Consider the following 19,113-nt stretch of genomic DNA (forward strand, 5'->3'; position numbering starts at 1 on the left):
CTTTCTTGAATCAAAGAAATTTTTATTGATGGATCTTCTCTGATCATGCCTGTAATTCAAATAATAAATTAAAATAACAAATTAAAATAACAAATAACACAAAAGTAGAATAATATGAACATCAAAAACATACCTACTACGCAAGTCGCAATTAAATCTGAATCAAGCTTCTCATGGTCTTGTGTCATAGTCATATTTAGACATGTGCGCGGTCCACCCCATTGTGTCACTTTCCATGCATCAATTTTTTTAGATAAAATTGCCCTCATATGAAAAGGGCAAGGAGACTCTGCGTTGTTGTTGGGGCAACAAACGATATATTTGTGTGATTTCGTTTCAACAACCTTAAAACTTTGATGCACCTTCATCACATATTGTTTCAGTGCATTTTTTATCGCATCTTTACTGTCAAAATCCATGCCAACATATAATTCTTGTCCAACATTAAAAGTCGTTGGCATGTCCAAACCACAAATGTCCTCCTCGTCTGGATGACTCCAATTGATATTATTATAATGTAAAGCATCATTCCAAAATGAATTTTGAATTCCTGGTACACCTAATAATTAAAAAAAAAATCATGTCAACAAACTACTCGTATTTAGTTACCATTAAATACAATTCTCATAAAAAGATAGATGTATTCAACTAATTTTGTATTTCATAAAATTTACCTTTAGTTGGGTGAACAATTGAAACTGGTTCAACGATGTCGGTGACTTCATCATCTGTATCAGATATTTCATCAACACTATCACCTTCATCGAAAGACTCTTCAACGTATGAGTTAAACGCAAGATAATCATCATCATCATCTTCATCGTCATGTAAATTGCTTATATTTCTTGGTAGTTCCGACTCATGATGAGATACATTATGTCCACATGACGTAACAGAATTTGCAGCATGAAACATAGAACCACCAGCAACATCCTTTTCTACGTACAATTCTAGAACTGACATTTGTTGTTGTTGTTGAAAACTTTCGATCATAGTTTCAACATCTTCGTCATCACAAATTTACAACACAACATATTTTCCTGAAACTAAAAATCTACAACTTATAGTAGAAATAATTTCATTATTTTCTAACTTTACCTTATTTCCAATTTTTTTTCAAAGCATTGAAACTAATTTCGCGTTTAATCTGAATCGCATTTTTACTGCCTTCAAATATTACACCATCATTGTCTTCATATACTCTTCCGTTGAAATACAACACTGTAATAATTGAATTCATGATATACCTACATGAACAAAATTAAAAATAATTCATCATAACAATAGTAGTTTTAAAATAAACAAGTATATTTGCTTGTTTCATCTACTAACTTAAACTTAAACTTAAACTACAGATTAAAATTTCATTCTAACTTCAAAAAACTAGAAGGGAATCAGGTAATTATTTGTAAGGATTGTCCACCCATGAACAAAGGCTTGTAAATAATTAAACATTATTAAAATAACTTCAAAGTAAAAAACCTAATTACAAAAATTAATAAGCTTAAACTTCACATTAAAATTTGTTTCTAAATAAAACAATTATTACTTCAATTAAATATTTTGTGAATGATAAAAATAAAAGAATCTATTTGCTTCCTCTATTAAACTTAAACTAGACATTGATACGTCATTCTAACAAAAAAATTATTACTCCAATTAAATAATTCAAAAAAAATTCCTTAACTTCAAAAACTTGAAGAGTCACCTCTAAATATTTTTAACTCACAATACCATCAACAAAAGTTTATAACCGAAATGGTCACACGTCAAATTTCTAAGCCACAAAAACCATGAACAAAGAGGATTACAAATAATTACTCATAATAATCTTAAAATAAAAATTCTAATTCAAAAAATTAATACGCTTAAACTTTACCTTCAAATTTTAGTCTAACAAAAAAAACTATTACTTCATTTAAATATTTTGTCAATGATACAAATAAAAATATTTATTTACTTGCTCTATTAAACTTAAACTACACATTCATACTTTATTCTAAAAAAATTACTCTAATTAAATAATTTATGAAAAATTCCTCAACTTCAAAAATATTTCAAACACAAAATGGAAGGGTTACACTTAAAAAAATTTTAGACACAAAAACCATAAAAAAAAAGGCTTACAAATAATTACTGCTAATAATTTTTAAATAAAAAATCTAATTCACAAAATTAATATGCTTAAACTATAAGGGAATCAGGTAAATATTTGTAAGGCCTAATTACAATAATTAATACACTTAAACTTCACGTTCAAAATTTTTTTCTAAAAAAAACAATTATTACTTCAATTAAATATTTTGTCAATGATAAAAATAAAAATATCTATTTGCTTGCTCCATGAAAAATTCCTCAACTTCAAAAAAATTTCAGACACAAAATGGAAGGGTTACACTTAAAAAAATTTCAAACACAAAAACCATAAAAAAAAAAAAGGCTTACAAATAATTAATGCTAATAATTTTTAAATAAAAAATCTAATTCACAAAATTACTACACTTCAGACAAAATGAAAGAAGGCTTTAAAAAATTGACTCAATAAAAAATCATTCCTTTAAATAAATACAAAATATCCTTACTTTAAATAAATAAATAACTTTGAGGATGGAATCAGCAAACTTCACGAAACTTTTCCTACCTTTCTTTCTCTCTTCGGACTACTTTGTTTCTCTCTTCAGATTACTTTGTTTTTCTCTTCAGTGTCAAATTTTGTTCTTACAAATGCTCCTATTTAAAGGCAATTTACACGAAAGTTGCCATGCATGTGATCATCTCTACAATAAAAAATTACAGGCCATTAAAACTATATGCATGTGAATATAAAACTGTATCCATGTGAACCCTCTGCATGCCCATGCCCTAGCCTACAAATCACCAATGCCCTAGCCTGCTGCATGTCACCCTAACCTGCAAACAGTGCCCTAGCTATAGCTGGTGTGTGTTTCGGAGGACGTGAAGGCAGAACCACCTCGCATGGTGTCCACGTTGGTCTCGCAAGAACCAATGGCGGGACTGATCCACGTTGCAAATGTCCCGCCATTGGTATTGGCGGGTTGCCCTGTCAGCAGCTTTCTCACTAGAGCTAGTGGCGGCATACTTTGTACCGCAGTTGGTGCTGGCGGCACCCAGCCACGTCAGCACCATTCTCGCCAGAGCTAGTGGCGGCATCATCGGAATCGCTGATGCAGCTAGCGGCATCCAATACAAAACAGACCCCCCCCCCCCCAGCAATTACTTTCGAAAGGGACCCTAATCCGTAAATAGTTTATAAATATGACCCTCTACCGTAAATTTGCCAGAAATGTGACAATGGGAAAGACACGTTTGAGAAGGCCAAATGTTCAATAATGGCTAGAGGGATAGTGGACGGTCTCATGAATAGTGCCTCCTTTTCTTTTGTTGGAAATCAGAGTCACTTGGTTTTGGAGGGGGAAATTATAATTTAAGGTACCTAATTAATTAGTTAATGTGTTCATCAATAGAACCTTTTATGTAGGCCTATGAGCTTGTGTTCTACAATATACTAGTATTTTTTTTTCTTTTTACTTTTGTCCAGATTTTTTTTTCTGTTTTAATCATGTGTTGTTCTATTGCAATTTTGAATTGGACAATGCATGTTGCATAAGTCAGCTTTGCATCTACTAATGTGGAGCACATTTTGAAGAATTTTCTATGAAGAATGGGCATGGAGGAATAATACAGTACTTTTTGAGGGAGACGGTTATGTCTAGCATGAGTGGCGTTGTACAGGGGAAAATCCCACTTGAATTACGGACTTGACCTGAGAAGAATTTTGGAGGATTATTACTCTTCTCATTCTTCTAGACTTCTATTTATTTTTCTTATTTGTATTTTATTACTATTTCAGTACGTTATATTTGAATCCATTCCCATCTGATTGAATGATCATGAGAGTTACCTTCCTGCTTGTATGGATTTTACTTTATTATAGATATATACTAGCTCTTACTTTCTTCGTCTTCTTCATTAGGGAATCTCAATCAGCTCAATATACATCTTTTTTTTTTTTTTTACATAAGCTCAATATATATCTAGAAAATGTTAGATTCATAACATGTAATAATGGCTTGGCTAATTTTGTTTTGTTGGCACAGAAAGAATAGTTAGTTTCACTGAATGGGGAGTGGTAGTGTTCTAATCCTATACCTTCTGCTTTGCATATATTCCTAAAGGCTTCGAACCTGCTGTAATATGATTCTATGCTAGGAACCTTTAAAACAGATGTGAAAATACTAGACAATGAAACCATCACTGTTGATGGTAAGCCCATCAAGGTTGTTTCAAGCAGGGACCCTCTTAAGCTTCCTTGGGCTGAGCTTGGAATTGACATTGTTATTGAGGTAACTCCACATTACTTGACTTATTTCAAACATGACCCAATATTGTTTATTTATTAAAGAGCTGCTAAAAGGATCAACGAGTGAATTTTTGTTCAGGGAACGAGAGTGTTTGTGGATGGCCCTGGGGCTGGCAAAAACATCCAAGCAGGTGCCAAGAAGGTTATTATCACTGCTCCTGCAAAGGGTGCTGATATCCCAATTTATATTGTCGGAATAAATGAAGGGGACTACACTCATGAGACCTCTAACATTGTAAGGTTCGTGACAACTAAGGTTGTGTTGTGATGTGAGTTTCAAATGTCAACGCAGCATCATTTTTGTGCTAGAAGATTGATTATTCATGTGCCATCCCTCTTAAGTGGTTGCATTTGCTTTTTCTTATATACTGTTTCTTCAATGTGAATTCGCAGAAACTAGATCTAAGCTTTCTTTCAAGTTTAGCCTGTCCCTTGGTGACAAAGGGACATGAAACAAAAGGACAAAATAATTCATATATGACAGCATTATTCACCTCTTTGGATCTTTCCCTTATCTTGTTATGTTCTAGTATTTTGTTTTTCTTGAGGCTACGAAAGGGGACGGTGTCCTTGGATGCTATGCTCACCGCAGGTCATGCATTTGAAATCAAGCGATTACATGGAGCTGGTTATGACCATAATTAATGTAGAATTAGTACTACTTCTCATTTTCCCCTCTATGATCTAGTTTTGGCCCACACCAATCCCCACTAAGACACCCTACTCAAATGTCTACTTACAATGCACTTTTCTTTTACTGCTTTTATAAAGTGTGATGGCCTTCAATTTATTATGCCAAAATCATTAGCTTTTTTTCAATCATGTAAAAGTTCCAAAACACTTTATTTGAATCACTTCGAAATGAATAGTTCAACATAATTGTTTTCCATCTTTCCTGTGTCTGTGTGTAGGAAACGCTCTGCATGCTTTGTGAAGCAGGCTTTCTGACCCTAGCAATGTGCTACACAGCTGGGATCCAACTCTCGTTAATGCTTGTACTTGGTTTCATGTTACCTGTGACTCCAGAAATCTCGTGAATGTCAAAGATATGTAATACAAAAGGAGTGAATGAGAAGTATGCCTTATTTCTATGTTTTTTTTTTTGTTTATAATACTTTGGTTTCGCAACTGCTACGCATAATGTTTAGAATCAAACCTCCTTATTCCAAGTCTTCTCAGTCTCACATAAGTATGATCTTTGGCATGAGATAAATTTGGGGCTGCCTAATTTAATTCTAGATAGTATCTACATAATTTGTGCATGAGCTTTGGCACCTAAATTGTTAAGTATGCATGTCCATCTTAAATAGCTAAAGTAATTAATAAAATATCTACTTTGTTGACTGTCCATTAAGTTTTGTGCACTTTGAATCAGTGGCAATTGGAGTTTCATGAATGAACATTGCTTCTTGTGATCCCACATGACACAAATTTCAGAAAGAACCAGTGTTAATCTAAGATTAAATAATTATGATAGAATGAAGCATATTGGTATAGGGTTCATTAGTTTCTGAAATGGTTCTAATTTCCTTCTATCAAAACATTACCAATTTGAAACTGATATGGCACGCCACTTGTTGGTGTTTATGGCTACATAGAAATTCTATTATTTTTCAGAACAAGGCCCCTGATTTTAATGCAGTGGTGGAGCATGTCAAGCAAATATCTTGGTCCTGGTTTACATGCAGGTGTCCTATTTCAAGTGGTCTAGCTTTTGTTAATTGCTCCCTTAACCCGCAAGCATGACGTCCACGTGTTTGCAAACATTAGATTTGATATTAGTACCCCTATAGTAACTTTTGCAAGACAAATTAGTTGGTGCTGTTATAAAACATCATGAAATAGGAGAATGAAAACAAACACTAGTGATCAGTAGTTATTTGAATAGGAACTCAAACTCAATTGAGTCCTTAATTTCAAGGAATTATTGTATCTTAGAAACCTATGGGGCTAAGATAACGGCAGGGTGTATAACATCTCATTTTTCGTAAATAAATTAAAAAGATTTTTTTCAGTTAAAAAAGATAGAGTTTTAGAAAATGGTGAGGTTTTTATAATTAAATAAATAAGGACAAATAATTGTATTAAAGTAATGGTTTGAAGGAAAATAAAAATAAAAATATTTGATTTATTCATTTGATAGGAAATAAAATAGAGTTTCTTTTTTATAAAATAATAAAAATAAATAAATAGAGTAAATAATAGGTTGTGAGTATCCTAACTATAAATAGAGACATGTTAGGTCAGACTCACAATCTACGCCTCCTCTTCCTCTCAAATTTGTTTTCTCTTTTCTCCTCCCAAAACTCTCTCTTTTTTCACATATACTCAAATCTGTCTTAGTAAAACGATGATCTCAGACTCGTTAACTTTTGAATCGTCATAATATTTCAACACTAGGTTCGCAACTCATTTACGAGCATTCTCACCGTTGGAAATTATGAGAAAAAATGTTAGAGCTAAGAGAAATGTCCTTCATATCATAGCTTTCTCTTTTCCCGTAAAGATTCAAAACCTGTTCAATAAAACTATGATTTTGGACTCATTAACCGTTGGATCATCGTGAAATTTAGATACCTGGTTTTTAATTCAATTCTGCACACCTTTACCATTGGGATTTATGAAATAATATTAATGGAGAGAGAAAAATGAATCTCACAAAGACAGTACAAAATGAAGGCTTTAATATCTTCTCCTTCTTTCTAACGCTTGGAAATCCTATCAAAGCAAATTAGAGGAAAAACTCGAGGAATCTCAGGAAATTGCTAGAGATGCCGATATCGCTGTCAGAATACACACGTGAGCCCGCTTAGATGTAAGGAATGAGTTTATCACAATTGGGGTTAGAATGAACATGTGTAGGAATCCTTAGGGGATCAAATTGGGGTTTATTTTGAGATGTTTATTGAATTATAATTTTCCTTTACAATTATAAATACGATATTGTTGTGTTGATGGACCAATTGATGTTCTAATGCGAATTGGTTGATAAACTTGAGTGCTCTTGGTGTTTTCATATTTTTGACCTATGATTTGATTCAATGATTTCAATATGATTGTGTGAAATTGTTTGAGGGATTTTACTCCCTATGTTGTGAGAAGCATTTTGTATAAACTGTTACATTGAGATTATGAAATTGTGATTCAAATTGTGAGTAAGTGACAAATTGAACCTGTGATGAATGGTGAAATACATGTGTATTGAGTTGTGAACTATGAATTGTAGTACAATCACACGACTATAAGACCCTTTAACGGCGACGAGTTAATGTATGACGAGTATTGTGATGGGAAACACTGAGTGGACCCGACGAGTTTAATCACAAGCGCGATGAGATAAAATTATTTTGAGAACAATTGAGGAGTCATGTGTTTTGTACAATTCATAGATAGAGTCTACGTGCTAAAATGTTTTTTGGGTTGGACCTGAATCATGAGGGAGAGGCCCTGACGGACTCTTCAGAGTGTAGGCCTTGGGGGTAAATACACCTGGTTTGAGTGCTCCTTTAAGCCTATGTCGATCCCACATGGTTGGAGCATTCTTGCAAAATGTGGGGTATAGATTTCTATATTAATTGCATGAAGTCTTGGACGATCTTGTTTTGAACCGAGATGATTTATTATTTATTTGGACAAGTTTTATTATGATGTTAGAAAAGTGAATGTGAGCCTTTTACCTTTTTGAAAGACTTGTATTTAAATGTGTTTTAAAAACTTTTAATTAATTGTGATTTTTTATTCATTTTATTATTAGTACATATATGTGAATGGTAGAGGGCGTCACAGGGTGTACTTTAGAATCCTCTTGCATCCCTTAACTACAATTTTGCAGCAATATTTATAAGAAAAGATTATCAAGGCAATGCATGGCAGAATCCAAAATTATTTCTTTCAAAGCGATCTTGAAGCAAATCATTTAAAATAATTACCTTGATGAGAACATAGAACAGGCATCAACTATAAACCTAGGATATGGATTGCCCTTCACCACCTTTTGCCCATGTTTCCTCCAACGAAAGCCATCTCCAAGTATTTCAGAATCTGTAAAACTTTGCATCACAATCTGTGGCTCTACTAAACCTTCCTCTAATAATGCTGGTTCATTGGATTGATTCTTATTTTCCCTGAACAACGAGAATCATTCAATATAAATTACCTTCTAATTAAAAACTATAAATAGTAATTCAGTGAGCCCAAAAATGAAAATTATACTAATATGTAACTGGATGGACAATTTTTGGTTATTACCAAGTTGGAGACTGCAAGAGAAGGGTGATATGAATGCATCCCAAAATATCAAGTACTTAACTTTATCCTTCGATCTCACATGCATGTCACATGATATTAGAGAGTTATTGCAAACTATGCATGTCACATGCATGTCAAGCAAATATCTTGGTCCTAGTTTACATGCAGGGGTCCTATTTCAAGTGGTCCACCTTTTGTTAATTGCTCTCGTAACCCACAAGCATGTTTAGGGATGTTAGAATAGCTTCTGTTTTTGTATTTTGTTGCTTATTTATCTTGCTCTGTTTTGTACTCTTGATCACATTTTGTGGCCCTTGTTTATAATATCATTGATTTGCCTTTTAAAAAAAATAAGTCCACTCATATATTTTTGTAGTTTAATGAGTCCGTTTCAATCTCAAAATTATATGTCTAATGGTTTGTCTAAGTATCAAGTCCACTCATGTTTGCCTTTGTGCTTACCTATTTGAGGTCATTTAAGTTTTCGGTTTGCTTTTCAAATGAAATGCCATTTGTCCTTTTGTATATTTTTACAAGAAAGATTACTTCTCTAAGATATCATTAAATGTTTACTTTTATATGAAATTTTTGTGTTGTTGATTTTAGGGCATTTGCATGAGAGATAAACTTGGGAGGTTTCAATTGTGTACTCATGCATTTGTGCACATATATATTCATTTTAATGAGTTTCATTCCTGTAGGACATTTCCTTAGGAGTAGAGATTGGGTCATCCACACAGATATCTATGTCTGTGGCAAGTATTAGTATGTTGTATTGATGGGATTGAATTGCTATATAGAATTATTGTTGCTATGGTAAATAGACAATGCTTTTTCTAATTTCTGTTTTCATGCAAGTGTGTGTCAATCTTTGCTTTTGTATATATCTAAGCATGCATAATTGCGCATATTCAGGTAGAATTAAGGTAGAATGTTGCACATAGAACTTTAGTGATGCATTTTTCTGATCGAGTACATTATGCTGAAAGATTGGCATGATGTCCAAATAAGAAAAGGCAAAATTTAGTAGAATATATAACATAATAGTATGATTGAAACCAAGTGATGAAACAACTGAATGTTTTTAGAATCTTCCTTTATGCAGTAGTTGATAACTTGATGCAGCATTCATGGGTCATAATCTTCTTTTTTCATTTATAAGTTCCTCCTTATAACAAAAAGTCTTTCATTTCCTTCACATTTTCCTTTTTGTTACGCAGATACCATTTTAGATCAGTTTTGGCACAAAATTGTTCTAAAAAGAGACTTTTAGGAACAGTTAAGTCCAATAACCGTTCTGAAAAGTCACTTTTTAGAATGGTTTTCTTCACAAACGAATCTAAAATGATAACATTTTTAGAACGGTCGCAATATGAACCGTTCTAAAAAGTTATGACTTTCTATTACATGATTTTCTACAATGTCTGTACAATCATTCTTAAAAGTCATTTTGATGATTCTTAATTTTTTTGTAGTAGTGTGTTCATAATAACAATGAAAAACACATTTAGATCAAACAAAGGATCTACTTACATCAAGCACATGCTTAAAAATCCATTCACAATAAATCTTTAAAATTGAGAAAAAAAATCAACATTGGGAATTGAGAAAATCTAGAAACAAAATAAGAAAACCAGAAATCACTAGCAATAACATCAAGAAAACCAAAAACAAAATGATTAACGATATAAAAGGAGTGGCGGATTCACCGATAGCAAATCCAAGCATTTGAGTCCAAACCTTGCTTTGTGACCAATAGCATTTGGACCTATAATAGCTAAAAAAAACCATGGAATCATTGTTACACATACAAAAAAACAACATTTGCGAACCATTTCATTTCCTACTTGAAGCGCATGAGTGGAATCAAAAACAAAGAGTTGGGGTTTTGTCTCAAAATCACAATAGAATGAGAATGAAGAACTGACCTAATAATTCCTCCCATATAGTCATAAAAGTTCTCAATTCCCAAATTTTATGATCCTCTGAAGCCATCCCCAAATTCGTTCTTCATGCACTTGCAGTGGCGGCAGAGTCCAATGTTAGGTTTTGCCCAAACACAACACATGCTCAGAGTTCAAACGAAGCAAAGAAAAATCCTAGTGAAACCATGGAAGAAATCAAAAAGTGCTATACTCTGGAATCAATGTTGATCACTCGAAACTTCTCCTTCAGAGTACTTCAAGTTGTGAGCCTTGCAATTTCATGGCAGAAGTTGAATCCCTATGGTGGCGGCGACAATTCCAAAGTCTCAATGGAGACTCGAGTGACGCAAAAGAAAAAGGAGAGAGAGAAAGAGAAATTTTGAGGGTTTTGCTTGAGTTGTGTTAAGCACACAATGTTAGTTAGTGACATGGAGTATCAGGTGACACATGCATGAGAATAAAAAATATGTTTGTTTGTGGTGGTTTACATCACCGCCGGTAAAATTCCTTTGTTTTTTTGTAGTAATCGTAGGGACAATGTGGTTAGTTAAAATATAAGACCTCCAATAAATTATTCTAATCTTTACCACTAGATTGACTTTAATGAATAAAAAGGATTGGTCATTATTGAGACACTTATGATCTCTCAGTTTGGTTTAGCTTTTGTATCCTAAAATTTATTTATCTTCAATTTGGGCCTTGAGGAATATAGCTAGGTTTTTCTTTGGGCACCAGCCCAACTGCTGGTACATCAAGCAAATTAGGTGAAGTGGCAAAACTGCCCTTCACCTATTTTTTAAAAGCGTTTTTCTTTTTCTTTTTTCCTGCCGCCTTTGTCATTTGTGTTGTTGTCGCGCCACTAGTGATCGCCACCGTAGTCATCTTGTCGTTGTCCATCGTCATCGTAAGTGCCCTAGCTCTTCTTTGTCGGATTTTTTGTGCATTCACCGTGGGGGATTGGGGATCCGTATAAGGCATACAGATTGTCAATCCGTATGCCTTATACTAATTGCCAACCCATATATTTATTTAAATTTATTTTTTCAATTTGAGATAAAAAAATATTTTAAAATTTAAAATAAATTAATATTTTTATTTAAATTCTGTTTGTAATAAATAAATATTGTTGTAAATTTTTTGTGTAATTTTATTTAATTATTTATTTATTTTTAAAGTTGATTTTTATTAAGAACTTAAGTAAGTAAACCAAGTTAATTATTCAAGTAACACTAAACCCTAATTAGTGGATTCAATGTGACATAAACACACTAAGCAACTAAATGTGAAAATTTAGTGAAATACATAATTATATCAACGTTGATGAAAACACGTGTATATTATGGTATTACATGACAACCGCATAAGTAACTAAATGTTCAATCTTCACCTAAATCAACAAATTTTGTGTTCAACCTTGACAAATTTGTATAATGTTGCATTCTACTAATATATGATGTGGACCACTAGTTTGCCTGATGATGACAATGTGTATACCATAACAACGCTATTGGTGGTAACGAACAACGGTCTCTTAGAAATACTTGTTACATAAGCACATACACATTGAAAATACCATGGGGCATATTTTTTTACAATAATTACACAAAGAGAATGATCATGAATTTATCTGAACAAAATGATTGTCATACACATGACTAATACATATGACGCGATGCACAGAAGAATTTGTTGGTGGTTGAGTTCTTAAAGGGGAAAATGTCATGCTTTGTCAGAGTGAAAGAGAAACAAGGATCACATTATACCTTGATGCAATAACATATCTCATGTCGATTATATTCATCCAATTGTCCATGATAACCTACATGTAACAGTCAACAAATTGAATTTATTTAAAGTAAAATTAATCGAACAAAACATAACAATAAAGTTATATACCATGGATAATCCATCAACAAGTAGGGACAGCTTTAATTCCTCAAATCGGTCTATGCCACCAACCAAGTTCATATACTCATCAGACCATTTTGTAAGTTCTTTAAGAAAATGATTGCACACCAATGACCATGAATCTTCACCCATATCTAATAGGGCAACAATTGCACAATACCCACAGTTTCCATCAGTTTTGACATCAATAATGCTTACAATGGAATCATGAATGCATGGATGAAATTGATCCAACATCAGCATGGTCCTTCTTTGAATTGGTAGCTCAAATGATGATGCACTACCTTTGAATGAAGAATTACTATTCTGCACTAAATGTAATCCATCAACATACTCCCAACAGGACGAATCACGCTTTGTTGATCTTTGTTGCTTGGTCATCGGACTCTTCTAAGCACCTTTTGTTTTCACCTTTTTTTGGAGGAGCACACATAGAGTTTAGATCAGGGTAAGCAATTTTCCGAAGGTTACTCTTCAAAGTAACTTTGTCACAAACATCAAGCTCTTCAAATTGCTTGGATATGGTTTCCATCTCTTCGGTTATGCTCACTTGGGGCTCAAATTACCCTTGGTCTGAAAAACTTAGCCTTCGCCAAAACATATGGGTTTTTTCTAGTGGTATGGTACCAACAACATATTTGGATAACTCATGTGCACATGGAAGATCGTGAGTAGTTCTCATCACATATCCACAATGAGAAGGGTTTTTGCCAGCATAAGGTACACACTCAAACTCAACAGCAATCTGATTTAAAGCATACCTTGATATCATGCCAAGTAGTCTCTTGTATAAGGTAACTTTAAAAATATATCCAACCACATGTGTACTTGTCTCAAAAGATGCCTTAATTTCAGCGTATTGCAATGTGGTCATATTGTTCATGGCTTCCCAAACACTACATAGGTTTCCAAGGCTATTTTATAGTAGTCTCTTTAAGGCCCAATGAGCAGACTCAACCCTGCATATGAAATACACGACCAAAAGAAGAAACACAATATTTTTTAATCCATTTAATCATAAAACCTGACAACTAGAAAAATTTAAAAATTTCATACGCGTTAGTTGTTGTGTTTCCAAAGTGCATCACCTTATTCGTCCAGGCTTTAACAAATCTTTCTTTGTGAGGAATCACCCATGTTTGATTGACATTGTCAACAAACATTGGCCATGGTAAGCAAACAATTTCAAACTTCTTAAGTCACTCATCAAACTGTTACTCAGAAGGATGATCTATTAAACTCCCTCAGGCTTCCAAGACAAATTTCATGCATTTTTTTTACCAACAAATTCGTAGCCTCAGGGAATACATTTTTCATTGCATTCATCAATGCTAGATCTCTGTCGGTAAGAATAACTCCAGGGAGTGCATCATGTATGAGGAAAAGACCTCAAAACCTTTGTAGAGCCCAAACAACATTATTCAGACGTTCTCCCTCCAAATAGGCAAAGGTAGCAGAGAATGTCATCTCTGTTGGTGTCACACCAACAATATCAAGTATCGACAGCCTATACATGTTTGTTTTAGAGGTACTATCTATCAAAATACCAAATTATAGGCATTGGTTAATTTGACTGCATCAGGATGACTCCAAAATATGTCATGCACAACATCTTGATCCTTTAATCTATGGCTATGAATATACTGATCTCGTTTAAAAAGCTTCATTAGTTGTTGCATTTCAGTATTACTGCCTCTTATGAAACAACGGTAAGCATTTCTTGCATTGTATATTTTCTTGATTGGTTTATAACTATTGACATTGTGATCCTTCAATGTTAGAAGAATATTTCTTGGTTTCACCATTGACCTTGTCATATCAGCAACAATGATCTTCTCATCCTTAGTCAGTCGATCGACATATGGATGTCCAACTAATGACTTCCCCAATTCATGATTGTGACTCCAACAAATTAAATTCATCTTCCATCCTTCGCCTCCCACAACTAGTTTCACACGCAGCTTAAAGGGACACCCACATTTTCTACTGCCAGTACATGTTCTTACCAAATCCTGCTTCTTAGCCCTATACTGACCACTGATTTCACAACTAACTAAAACAAATAAGGTCCTTCCTCTAATACCATTATTTATGTTTGATCTCATAATCACCGCCACAAATCCAATTTCATAAGTAACAGATCGAGCCCAATGCAGAACATCATCATGGGTAGCAAACACCTACAATGCAATGCAATCCATACAAATGCAATCCATACAAGTTTGGTCTTTAAGGGACATTCATTTAATTACTTTAATAACAATAAATCATATTAATATCTGAGAAATATTGAACGCATCAGAACAATCAACTTGTTCTTCATTCACACCAGCTTCATCTTCATTTTGGTCATTCATATCAACTTCTTCAAACATTACACTATCATACATCCACTGATCTTCGTCCATCTTAACAAAACATTTAAAAATTTCAATCACAAACAAAAAACCCCTAACCACACCATAATTATACAATCATGTAATTTTCACATTTTTTACTGCATTTATTAATATAATACATCAAATTAAAAACGAAAAAAATTAATTATGTATCAATTCTTTTCACATTAATATCACTTTCAAACTATACACACTACAACTATCAAATGAATATTCTAGCTATATCTATTTAAAAGTTTTTTAATTATCAATTCCATTTTTTTCTAATTAAACAATAAAATAAAGTTATATAAATAAAAAATAAATTTAAAATAAGCATACTGATTGGTAATCTGTATGAAGATTACGGAATGACAATCCGTATGAAGATTACGAAATGACAATCCGTATGCTTCTTACAGATTACCAATCCGTAAGAAACATATGGATTGTCAATCCATAATCTTCATACAAATTACCAATCTGTAAGAAGCATACGGATGGTAATCTGTATGAAGCTTATGGATAGTCAATCCGTATGCTTTTTACGGATTGGTTGCAATCTATATACTTCTTACGGATTGCTAATCCATAAAAAGTATACGAATTATCAATCCATAAGTTATATAAAACTTACGAATTATCAATCTATAAATTTTACATAAATTAAAAATTATCAATTCGTAACTATTATGCGAAAAAAATCAAATGAACAACTTACCTCCGCCATTAATGGCCAAACCAACCGCCATGACAACCACCTCTTGCCGACAAACCACTGTAAACAAATGCACCTCCATTAAATCCGACACAAGAACGAACAACAAACTCTCACAGAACACCTCTCACGAGAACAAAGCTCAAGGAAAAAAAACAAGGTTGCTTGAAGAAGAAAAGCCCTGAAAACAACTTATAACAGAGAGGGGTATAATGGGGATTTTTTAAAAATTCTGGGTGTACCAGCAATTCTGCAGGTGCCCAAAGCAATTCCCATATAACTACTTGTGCAACATGTATACCTTATTCGAGCTTTGTTAATTTTTGGTTGAGTTCACCCCAAACTTAAAAAAAACTTTAATAAGATTATATTACCCTTGTTAGAAACATGTGTTGTATTATAGGAGAGTGACTTTGTAGTATACTATTGGAAACACAAAAATGTATTTTTTGTGGTGTATGAAATTATGTCCGTGTATGAAATTTAAATCATTATAAATGTATATTTTATCTTATAAAATAATGTCTATTTAATTCTAAATTTTGTTGCTAAATAGACAAAATATGTGATTTAACTTAGAAATAAAAACAAATGACAATATTATGCATGATATATATTTTAAATTATAAATATTATAATAATAAAAATATTAAATAATTACTATTAAAAAATTTATCAGTATAATTTTTACATTAATTTTACTTCCTATATAATATTGATTCCTTTACTCTCTTTATATAGAAAGATAAAGAGAGATGATATATCTTATGAAAGGAAATATCTTATATAAAAATAAGGGAATTAAATATAAAATGTATAACTATACATAAAGGATTAAAATTTAATATTATGTAACTACTTAAAAAATCACATTAACTATTAAATTTTGTTCATTTATGTTTGAGTATATGACCATCCTATAAATTATATTTTGTTGGTACTTGAAAGTTATTTTTCATTAATTAACAAAATAATTGAGTTAACACGACCTTTGGAGAATTTTAACTACTCTAATAACAACTTGGGAAAGGGGACTCACAAAGCTTTGAATTGAGAGTGATTCGGCAATAATTGTGTGTGTGTATAAAATTTGTCATCCAAAATTTTATTATTATTATCACATGGTATATTATTATTTGGTGATTTAAGTACAATTCAAACTAATTAAATAACATGTTATTACCCAAACTGAATAATTTCAAAAGTGCACACAAATGACAGAAAAGTAGAACTTTTATCTAGAAGAAAAATTAATAACAAAAACTTAAAAATCTTAAATATCCAATGCACAGTTAATCCATTGCTTAATCCTTTAAAAACTTGAATGATTAACGTTTTCTTCATTTATATTAACTAGTCTGTAACCCGTGCATACGCCTGGGTCACTTGGTTAATAAAATTGCAATCACAGGAGCATAATTGAATATTAAATAGATATATAATTATAATGTTGATGAAATGGAGATTGTTCAGAGAAAATAAACAAAACATAATTATATATAAAACAAAATATAATCACATATAAAGCGAAAATTATAGCCACTTCCTTTCTCTTCTGATGACTATTTCCCAAATTCTTTCATGTGGCTGGTAATAGAATGATACCTCGTCTCCGTGATGGAAATTGTTTTCCCTGAGAAACTTGTACCATGGCCGGACGATACTTTTATCTTTAATGTCGTGGTCAAGTGTAACGACGTCCCATTGCAGAGGAGGTGCATTCTTCCTTAAAATTGTCAAGTGATTCTCACATTGTTTCAGATATTTCCTTGCATGTGATGGGATTTCCTACGGATCATTTATAGAGATTAATAATGTTATTGAAATTCTCATAATAATGCAAGTTAATGTGATTGTATATTACCGGTGGTTGGGGAGCATCCCGTATACATTGGGTAATTTCAGTTCTCCGGGCATGTACACGGGAATGAAGTATTGGTCTACCACATGTTTGTTGATTCAGGGGAGGTGTAAAATGTAGATCAAAGATGGTGTTATCATCGTAGGCAAAGAAGTTGATGATAATAGACTCGTAGATTTTTAAATCTGCCCTGACGTCTGAGAGTCCATCTGCAAAAAAATATCTGCCTCGGTGTTGTTGGATCCGTATTGGGTAGGTTGCTCCATTGTATTTGAACCGAACTTCGTGTGGGTAATTGGGTGCCCATTGTTCATGGTAAAATAGGGGTATCTCTATGAATGTCTGAATATAAAATGCAAGAAAATGCATGAAAAGAAGTAATATGTCAAAAGAGAAAATGAAAAAAGTTAAAGGAACTAAATGAAAATGATATAAACTTCCACGCGAAATCCACAGTCAAAGCAAAATGCTATATATTTAAAGTAGTAATGTGGTGAATTGAAAAGCATGAAAATGCAATGGAAGCATGGAAGTCAGCAGAAATAGGCAAAAACAGAACACACAAGGCAGGAAACAGGGAAAAAACAGAACGAAGAGAAATGACATGATCAATCAAAAACCATGCAAATGGAATGTAAGCAATAACCAACAGATGCAAGGGAAGGAAAAAAAGCTTTTTGTATTTTAAACTATAACCTAGTCATTGTGGAAAGCTACCCTGAATTGCATGATTGCAGGTGGTCTCACAATTGGATATCTGATCTGCATGAACAAAAGATTTGCTAATGTCAAAAGTTTAAACCGGAAAAATAATGCATTGGAAGATATAAACTTTGTAAGAGTGGCTCCTTACTCTGGTTGAAGCGATGGAGGATGAGGTACTCATCTTGGGTTTTTCTGAAGTAAAAGTATGGTGATGTGATGTTAAGATGATGTTTGCAGAGGAACGGGTAATATGGGTTAATAGTTGAGTGCACTTGATTAATTGATTTATCTTTTCGATGGCATAAGTGGCGGTAGGTTTATGTTGGAAACGGTGTAAGTGAATAGTTGCTTCTTGAATGTGAAAGGCAGTGATGATATGAAGAGCCTCAACGTGAATAGTTGTGGAAGTAACCGAACGGTTTTTTTCTGAATGGTTTCAGAAGTGATTGGACTTTAGTGCTATTTGTGGTGTGCATATAATAGTTGGGCCTTAAATTCGTTAATTTTTTCCATAAGGTTTTCAGCTTAATAGATTAATTAATAGATTAATAATGTAAAGTTCACCTAATCATTAAAGTATTTTACACGTTCCCGTGCTTGAAGTAATTGCAGTATCAACTCTACCATTACCCATATCTTCTTAATTAATGCCCCTGTGAAACTGTTGTGTGTGCAGTTTCTAAAAAAATCAATAAAATGGAGGCACGTTAGAAAATAGAGAAGAATAGGCAAGATAGAGTAAAAAAACTGAAATTCAAACTGAAATAAATTAAAACAAAATTAAAAGGATTTTCTGTGAGGACTCTAATTCTCCCAGACAGATCAAGTTCCAAAGGATTGTAGTCCACTAACTACTACTACCGCTAGTTAGTCAGCCTTATTTATCCTTAGTTTTTTATTTATAATGTGATTTAAAAGATAAGATGTTTGACTGATCTAGCATATTTTGGTATTAATAAAACCACGTGTATATATATATATATATATAT

General features: G+C 32.8%; 1 protein-coding gene across 1 annotated transcript; it reads left to right on the forward strand.

Moving 5' to 3' along the window:
• The first annotated feature begins 4,195 nt into the window (after positions 1-4,195).
• On the forward strand, positions 4,196-5,418 carry LOC114406789 (glyceraldehyde-3-phosphate dehydrogenase B, chloroplastic-like). The gene is made up of 3 exons (XM_028369970.1): positions 4,196-4,364; positions 4,461-4,637; positions 5,293-5,418. Exons 1-3 carry the CDS (start codon positions 4,224-4,226, stop codon positions 5,416-5,418), a joined length of 444 nt encoding a protein of 147 aa, XP_028225771.1. The 5' UTR covers positions 4,196-4,223.
• Positions 5,419-19,113: the final 13,695 nt, after the last annotated feature.

This window comes from Glycine soja, chromosome 1 (assembly GCF_004193775.1).
Source record: "Glycine soja cultivar W05 chromosome 1, ASM419377v2, whole genome shotgun sequence".
Taxonomy (NCBI): domain Eukaryota; kingdom Viridiplantae; phylum Streptophyta; class Magnoliopsida; order Fabales; family Fabaceae; genus Glycine; species Glycine soja.